Source organism: Camelus dromedarius, chromosome 10 (assembly GCF_036321535.1).
Source record: "Camelus dromedarius isolate mCamDro1 chromosome 10, mCamDro1.pat, whole genome shotgun sequence".
Lineage (NCBI taxonomy): Eukaryota > Metazoa > Chordata > Mammalia > Artiodactyla > Camelidae > Camelus > Camelus dromedarius.
In genome coordinates, this window is record NC_087445.1 from 59,099,250 (window position 1) to 59,108,548 (window position 9,299).

General features: G+C 40.9%; 1 protein-coding gene across 2 annotated transcripts; it reads left to right on the forward strand.

The window, feature by feature from the left end:
- Positions 1 to 46: 46 nt before the first annotated feature.
- Positions 47 to 6,916, forward strand: GNG10 (G protein subunit gamma 10). Of its 2 annotated transcripts, none has more exons than XM_064490393.1 (3): positions 47 to 204; positions 4,784 to 4,915; positions 5,950 to 6,916. In XM_064490393.1, exons 1-2 carry the CDS (start codon positions 124 to 126, stop codon positions 4,907 to 4,909), a joined length of 207 nt encoding a protein of 68 aa, XP_064346463.1. In that variant the 5' UTR covers positions 47 to 123; the 3' UTR covers positions 4,910 to 4,915; positions 5,950 to 6,916. The 2 variants fall into 2 exon arrangements, with proteins under 2 accessions (XP_064346463.1, XP_064346464.1); XM_064490394.1 differs by having other exon boundaries at positions 5,955 to 6,916.
- The last annotated feature ends 2,383 nt before the right edge of the window (positions 6,917 to 9,299 follow it).

The following is a 9,299-nucleotide window of genomic DNA, read 5'->3' on the forward strand; positions in this document are numbered from 1 at the left end:
GCGCGGGCGGCGGGGCGGGCGCAGCAGCTTCCCCGCCCCGGGGCGGCGCCGGGGCCTCGGGCCCTCGCGGCTCCCGCGCCCGCCCGTCCGCCCATCAGTCCGCCCGGAGCCCAGGCCGCCGCCATGTCGTCCGGGGCCAGTGTGAGCGCGCTGCAGCGCCTGGTGGAGCAGCTCAAGCTGGAGGCCAGCGTGGAGAGGATCAAGGTGAGGCCCGCGCCGGCGCCTGGCCCGGGGAGCCGACACCCCCCGCCCCGCCCCGCCCCGCCTCGCCTCGCCCCGCGGCCCGCCAGCCCGAGAGAGGAGGCCGCCGCCCGGGCGCGAGCCCGGCGGCCGGACGCGGTGGGCGGCCCGCCTGGGGACGGCCCCCGGCCCGGCCCGCGGCTCGGCCTCGGCCTCGGCGGGTGCGGGTCCGCGCGGGGCCGGGCCCGGACCCGGGCGCCCGGGGGAGGCGGGGACGCGGGCCCGAGCCGGGGAGGCCCGGGCTGGGGGGGCCGGGGAGACGCGCCTGTGCCCGCGAGGGCGGTCCCGGGCCGCGGGAGGATGGGGTCCGGAGCTGCGGAGGCGACCGAGAGGACGGGCTTTGGTGACCGTTGACAGGATGAGGGAGGAGGAAGGCGCTGCTCGGGTCTCCGGCCTGGTGACAGGATGGATGGCGTTGGAGAGGAGAGGAGAGATGATGCGTTCAGTTTTGGATACGTGGACTTTGAGGGGATGCCCGGGAGGTGCTTGGCTACCTGGGCCGAAGCTCGGAGAACAAGGCTGAAAGAACATACGGGAGTGAAAACTGTATGAAGGGACCGGAGCATGGAACCCTGGAACCAGTCGAAAGAGGTGGCCGAGAGGGGAAGCAAGAGAAAGCAAGGTTACCGAAGCGAGGAAGGAGGGGTTTTCAGAACTTTGGGGCTTAGTCAACATGTCCAATGTTTAGTCAGTTGATTAAAAAGCATCTGTTGTGTAATTGTGTTTAGCAGCTGGGATATAGTATTATTTGTAGAATGTATGTATGAATGAATGAACACTGCTCTGATAGTCCGCGGACTTCAGTGGTGGCTTTTCTCTGTACCAGGCCCTATTCTAGGTACTGAGAGTACGGAGATTCTAGTTGGGAGGATAAACAATAAACACATTAACCGATAAATAAAATGACTGAAGAGAGTAAATGATGTGACGATTGTAAAACAAGATCAAGAGAGAGCTGTGAAATGCAGAAGAGGTTTCAGTGACATGTAGCAGTAGGAGCAGAATCTAGGTTACAAGAGGGTAGGCAGACTTTTTTGAATAAAAGAAATCTGGTTTTAAAGAGGATTTTTTAAAAACATTTTTTATTGATTTATAATCATTTTACAATGTGTCAAATTCAAGTGTAGAGCACAATTTTTCAGTTATACATGAACATATATATATATTCATTGTCACATTTTTTTCTCTCTGAGCTACCGTACGATCTTGTGTATATTTCCCTGTGCTATACAGTATAATCTTGTTTATCTGTTCTACAATTTTGAAATCCCGTCTATCCCTTCCCACCCTCCACTCCCTTGGCAACCTCAAGTTTGTATTCCATGTCTATGAGTCTGTTTCTGTTTTATATTTATGCTTTGTTTGTTTGTTTGTTTTTTTAGATTCCACATATGAGCGATCTCATATGGTATTTTTCTTTCTCTTTCTGGCTTACTTCACTTAGAATGACATTCTCCAGGAGCATCTATGTTGCTGCAAATGGCGTTATGTTGTCTGTTTTTATGGCTGAGTAGTATTCCATTGTATAAATGTACCACATCTTCTTTATCCAGTCATCCGTTGATGGACATTTAGGCTGTCTCCATGTCTTGGCTATTGTAAATAGTGCTGCTATGAACATTGGGTGCAGGTGTCATCCTGAAGTAGGGTTCCTTCTGGGTATATGCCCAGGAGTGGGATTTTTTTTTTTAATTTAGGAAATGAAAAGCTGTATTTTGAGGTTGAAAGGAAGGAACAAACTGTTTTTTTAGGTTAAGGGGGAGAAACAAATGGAGAAGGAGAACTGGAAGTAGAGACAGGAAAAAGGAGGAAGGATATGTGTAAACATAGATGTTTCCAGATACGGGCTTGAGGACTTGTATGACGACAGTTTTCTTTGTGAAACAGGAGGCCAAGTTTTCTTCCAGGGCAGGAGAAAGGGAACTAATGGGGTCACAAGAGCTGAGGATGGAGGCGAGCGCTGTTGGGAAGGGGAGAGGACTCTCCGATAGGCATCTCCCTAGGCACTGTGATTGTGATATTGGAGACTGACTGTCCTGTTATTTTCATTTTTTCTCCAGCAGCATTTGGCCGCCCAGGAATCTGAGTGCCCAGAGTGAATGGTAGTTGATCCAAGTAGTGGGTTAGCAGGAGAGGTAATGCCGGAGAGATGGAAATGAAGGTGGAGAGCAAGGAGTTTGTGGTTCTGGCCAGAAAGAGGCTGAACCGAGGCTGGATAGAGAAGGAACAGAGCCAGCCTCCCAGGGATGGGCAGACAGAAAATGGGGAGGTGTCCCCCTGAGGTCCAAAGAGCAGGTGTAGTGAGAAGAAAGGAAGCACCCTGAATGGGAAGGAGAGATTGTGATTGGAAGGTAGGAAGATGGAGTGTGAAATTTTAGATGTGGAGCAGTTAGGAGTGTTGGCTGTAACTCTTGGCATTGAGGAGAAGTTTATTTGAGGAGAGGAGGTCAGGGAACGGAAACTAGGGTTATTGAAAATGTTCTCGACAATGTTGGGATCCGAGGTGGAAAGAAAAACTGTGAGCCAGATGCTGGCCTACCAGAAGGGCTGGGGAATATGTTCTTACCTACATTTAAAAAATAATTACCAGTGGGATCCCAAGACTCTTGCCGCATTTCTGTGCTGCTGTTTTACACGAGGCTGAAGGCGTCCCAGACATCTGACCTGTTATCCTGTGAGAATATCATTATAAAGCACATTCATATAATTTGTGAGCTTTTCTTTTACTTGAGTGGGCAGGAGCACCCGTAGCACTGAACTCATTTTGTATCAAAGCAATTTTGCTTGCAGAAAGCTATGAAATAAAACATGTCCCTTAAGTTAAAAAAAAAATTACGGTTGATAAAACTGAGACTCAGAGAATTCAAGTGAATTGCTCAAAGTCACACAGATGAGCTTATTTGCGGGGTGTCCTCATAGGAGTATGGTTTAGGGTGCTTGGCTGAGCTTTTCTCAGGCAACCCCTTAGGGAGTCACAATATTCCAGGGTCTGGCCTGCCTCATTTCAGGGCTCAGTGATGGATGTTCCCAGCACACCCAGACATGCCTTCTTTTTTAGCAGACTTGCTAACTGGTAAATTAACCAGAATACCAGTTTCCTAGCATATGTTGGAGGCCACCTCTTCCTAGTGATTAAAATACTCAGTATCCTTCCAAGGACCCCTTCTTTGCTTTGGGGAAGTCTCTCAGAAGTTGGTGGGTCAGCCTGGCTCAAACCAAGGAAAGTCATATAATTTGAGTGGGGACTATCCCACCTCCGCTGGCAGGATACAGCTTCTAAGTGTTGGGTCCGCATCTCTCTCCCTTGAAAGGGCTAGAGATATGCTGACCACTTTTAGTCTTCTCTTCTTTTCTTTACATATCCCACACCTTAACTTTTTGACCATGTTCTTCAGGTGATAGCGGTCTTAGGGTTCCAACCACAGTAAGGGAAGTAGCTGCAAAGACTTTTGAGGCCTAGGCTTGGAACTTGACCATCATTTCTGCCACATGGTCCTGATGAAAGCAAGCCACAAGGCCAGCCTAGATTCAAGCAGTGGATCAAGACTCTACTTCCTGGTGGTAGGAGCTGCAAAGTACGGTGACCATTTTTGCAATCTGCCACAAATGATTGCTGACTGTATGTCAGAGCTATTCCAAGTGCTTTACATGCATTAACTCATTTAATCATTACATCAACTCAGTGAGGTAGGCACTGTTAGTAAATACATTTCACAGATGAGAAAACAGTACTGAGAAATTAAGTAACTTGCCCAGAGGCTACATTCTTAACCAATAAGCTATCCTGCTTCAAAAGCATGGTGGAGGAACCTTGTCACTTATCTTAAGCAGACTAGATAAAGCTCCATCCAGCCCTGTAAATATTAAGACAGTTTGTTCACATGGCAAACCTGGATGTATCAACACATACTTTATAAGTGAAAAATGTGTAAAGGGCACACTAGAATAAGCTAATTCTTTACCAATTCAGTGGCAAAAACTAGGATTCTAATTGGATCAAAGATACGGCTTTATCTTTCCTTTATTGAATTAAGCCACTAAGCCAAAAATACCCTAAATCACAGTACATTGAAATTATAACCTTTCCTCTTTAGAGTTCAGTTATTAGAACTTTTGCACAGACATAGAAAACGAACTTATGATTACCAGGGCGGGGAGGGGGATGGGAAGGGATAAATTGGGAGTTCAAGCTTTGCAGATACTAACTACCATATATAAAATAGATAAACAAGTTCATACTGTATAGCACAGGGAACTATATTCAATATCTTACAGTAACGTATGGTGAAAAAGAATATGAAAACAAATATATGTATGTTCCTGTATGACTGAAGCGTTGTGCTGTACACCAGACATTGACACAGAACATTGTAAATTGACTGTATTTCAATTAAAAAAAAAGAAACTTTTAGCAAAAGAGAGACTTTCAGAGGTTGTAGGAAGTGTGACCTTTCTCAGGTTCTATGATCATTTTTCAGTCTCAAGTAGCTGCTGGATGGATCTGGCTGTGAGCAGCACATCAGCTCTTGTCCCTGTGTTCCAGGTCTCTCAGGCGGCTGCAGAGCTCCAACAGTACTGCATGCAAAATGCCTGCAAGGATGCCCTGCTGGTGGGTGTTCCAGCTGGGAGCAACCCCTTCCGGGAGCCCAGATCCTGTGCTTTACTCTGAAGACTGGTGAGTAATGATATACCAGGCCGTCTTGGGGCCACGGCATCACCACAGGCCTTCCCAAAGGATTTGGGCAACTGGTGTTTAAATATCAACGATTCTTGGGGGAATTAAAATAAAACTCAGCCAAATGCACAACTTTCCCTGAAGGGTGACTTTAGTTTGTCTGCCTGTGGAATGCGTTTAATGCGGAGAGTCTCAGCCCTCTTAGCACTAACTCATGAGATGATGATATCCTTACATGCTTGAGCGCTTGAGTCTAGTTGGCCAGCAGTAGTTTCTTGACCTTAATCCCACCTTCTCTGTCCTTACACCGTCCCAGAGATGTGATTTGCTGCTTGGTGGTATCAACTGCCTTGTTACTCTTAGGGCTAAGGGTTCCCCAGAGGAGGAGACTTGTTCCTACTACCAGCTGTGATCTCTTTCCTCGAGGTCTTCAGAATGTATTTCTGTGTTTTAGTAAAGAAATATAGCTACTGGGGAAAAGTGTGAGTTAGGTTAAAAGAGCCTTAAAAATTGATTGCGGAAATGAAAACACCTCTTTGGTAGCTTACGATAGATTTCCTGAGGCCTTAATGCATTGTATGGGATCTCACTCACATTTTCACTTTTTTTTTTTTTTGGAAGAGTTCAGGGCATAGATGGTTGGAGTCTTTGGGGCCAGTATATTTCAAATTATGTGTTCTAAGGATTGTTCATACAGGAAGTTATCATCTTAGGTTTTTTCCCACATACTTGAAAAGGAAATTATTCACATTAACAAGAAGGAAGTAATCATACTATCAGGTACTATTGTACCTTTTAATGGAAAATGTCCACATTTATTGTATTAAAATAATAGTCTTAAGCTCGCATAGCATTTTTCTTTTTACAGAGCACTTTCATGGGTGCTACGCACTCAGTGGTATAGTTTGGAATTTTTGGTATTAACCTGTTACTTCCTACTTTGAGAACCTTAAAGTGACCTATGAAATGATGACTAGTTAATTTTATGCATAAATCTTACTAAGTGAAAACTTACCAAATTCTCTGTCTGGTAGGGAAGAAGTTCGCTGAGGAATGCTTTCAAGCACAAAGTGATGAATGACTGCCTCCAAATCTCAAGAAAACACTCCTCTAGCCAAATGACTTTTAGATATTTCAGACCTTTCCTGTGGCCTGGTCTTTTAGCCAAATTCTATGGAAACTGATGAGTTTCTACTCAAGGAAACTGGGTGAGGAGTAGATTTTAAATAATAATGACCTGGTTCTTTTGTTGAAGTGCTTTATGCTTAAGACAAACAAAAACCTTACCACCAAATATACCAAAATACACCTCTTTTATTAAGTGAATTACTAATGTTTCTATACCTGTAATGTTATGTATGTTTTATTTACTGGATGTTTATATATCAGGAAGGAAAACAGTTTTGTTGGTTAAAAAATCGAATATTTGTAATTTGCTGTTCTTAAGGTTTTTTGGTAACGTAACAAAATTTGTTTTCTCATGAATTTACAATTTCTAAATGAGGACAAGCAAGTATAAAATTAGGGGAAAAAATAGCCTTTGTTAATCAAATGATGTCTTGATTTTTCTAAATGAGAATATGGTTTTATTTTTCACACTAAGCATCTCACACTAAGCATGTTTCTTAGCAAACCCTTTTGGAAAGATTAATGTTGTATTGTGTATTAGATTGCCCCACCCTGTATATGAAGTAGATTTCATCTTTGTCTTCTTAAGTTGCTCTACTTTATAGTTGTGGTTATACTTAAAAAACAAACAAAGAAACAAACCACATTGTTTCATGTCTTTAAAACAGTATATAAATGTGATTTACAGAACATTGCAAATGAGTAAAAAGAAAGTAGTGTGAAAATATTACAACCTAAAGGAATTCTTAATGTCACAAGTGTTTTACTTTGATGATGTGCCTTTGATTTAATTTGGGACATTTTTGAAAGGATACTTTGTGTTTGTAATAATCTTTGAGGAACTTGGAAATAAAATTTCTGCTTAATTCATCATTTTCTATGACAGCAACCCTTCGTGTCTGATTTTGTTTTAAGGCTTCATAGATTTTTCTTTGCTTGTGAGATTGAGTGCTGGAAGTGAAAGGTAAAATTTTTGTTTACAAACCCTTGTAGAATTTTGTCAAAATAGATATATTTATAATATGCAGAAATATCTCAATTAGTGGCAAAATTTGCTCTTTGAAATAGCTATGTATAAATCTAAAAATAAATAAATGAAAATATCTTTGAACATAAGTGGTATTACAGTAGAGAAAATAGAAGCCATTAGATGGGAACTCCCTTAACTTCTGACCGCTACACTTCCAAATTAAGTGATCTGAATCCCTTCCATTCGATCAGAATTTAGGTGTCCCCCCCACCCCAAATTTAGGTGTCCCTTTTCTAACCCTCTTATTCTGTGGATCTGTTTTACCTTCTCTGAAATGACACACTCTCAATTATCCTTTCTCTCCTTTATCTTCAACTTCTCTATTGGATCCTTTCTGCCAGCATTTGAACATGTTCCATTCTCCATCTTAACAATAAGCATTAAAAAAACTCCATTAAAAAACAAATTTTCAGTTATAAAAGGTGAAGAGATCTGTACAGCACAGTGCCTGTAGTTAACAGTGCTGATTGTATACTTAAAAATTTGCTAAGAGGGTAGATTTTATGCTAATTGTTTTATGACACAAAATAATTAGTAAGAAAGCAGGAGGAAATTTTTGGAGGTCATGGGTAAGTTTGTAGCATAGACTGTGGTAGTGGTTTCATAGGTATATACTTATCTCCAAACTCATTCAGTTGTATACGTTAATTATTTACTTACAGCTTTTTATGTGTCAAAAAAACCCTCTTGATTTCCCTTTGCCCTTTGGCAAAAACTTGATGGGATATTACAAGAAAACTAGACATCTCAGTTATGAATATAGATGTAACTGTCTTAAATATAAGCAATCAAATTCAGCAGTATATCAAGAGAAGATACAATCTGACAAGCTAGTTTGGTAGAAGGAAATCTATCAATGTCATTCATTACATGAAGGTTTTAAAGAAGAAAATCTACGCCAAGTCATTTGATAAAATTCAATAACTGTTCTGAATAAAAACTAAGTGGATTAGTGAAATAAGAAGAGAAAGAAATTAAAGACAGTAGAGACAGTTTATCAAAGCCAACAGCAAATTTCATATTATATGGTGAAATGTGGAAGCATTCATCATTCTAGGAACAAACAAGATACTTTTTATCACCACTGTTATGAAACCACTTTGGAAGTCTTAGCTAATGCAGTAAGATGAAAAAAGGAAATGGTGTAAACATTTAAGAAGAAATAATAACTATTTATGGATTATATAATTGTACACTTTGAAAACTCAGAGTATAGTAAAAGAAATACTTGAATTTATGATACAGTTTGGAAGGCTGGCTGGATACAAAGTATATATGGAAAAATGAAAAGCATTTTCTGCACTGGCAATAGCTAGTTAGAAATGGAAATGGAAACTGTATCCCATTTCGACTTTAATGACAAAAAATACTTGAGAATACATTTAACAAAAGTGCAAGAGTTATAAAGAAAAGATTTTACTGATGTTTATAGAACAGAGGACATTAGGACAATTTCATTAAAATGTAATCGTACTAAAATTCATTTATAAATTTAGTGGAATTCCTCATTTCAAAGGGAAACTGATTAAAACATCTGAAAGTTCATATGGAAAATCAAGTGTCCAAGAATAGTTCTTAAAAATCCATGTGTATAAAACATGGGAGGGTGAAACTTGCCTTACTAGATTCCAAAACTCACTTTGAAGCTGCTGAATCAAAACAATATGATTTAAAAGAACAAAAAATTAAGAAAAAACATCCAAAACAAACAATATTATCGTGGTGTAAGAATAGACAAATAGATGATTGGATGGATCATAATAGTTCAGAAATAGCCTTGACTTTTTTTTTTCTATTCAGTGGGAAAGTGTAGTTAACATAATAAGTGGTGGCTATCCATTTGGAAGGATATTAAAGGCCTGTATTATACTATGTAAAAAAATTCCACATAGGTTAAAGAAAGGTAATACAGAAGCAACAGAAGAAAAGTTGGGAGAATAGTTATGTAACTTCAGGGTGAAAGAGGTTTCCTAAGCAAGGCAGGAAACCCAGAACTCAAAACAGAAAAGAATATGTATGCTTGACGATCAAATTAAGTAATTTAAGTATTGAATTTAAAAACTCTTGTATGATAAAAATTGTAAAACACAAATAGAAAAACAAAAGGCAGAAAAGTGACTTTTTTTCAGCCCTCATTGTGGATTGCTACAGTTTGTACTTCTCACCCTCTCTAAGCCAGGCTGCTCTATCTACTAAAATTGTTGGATCCTTTTCTTTAGGGTAGGC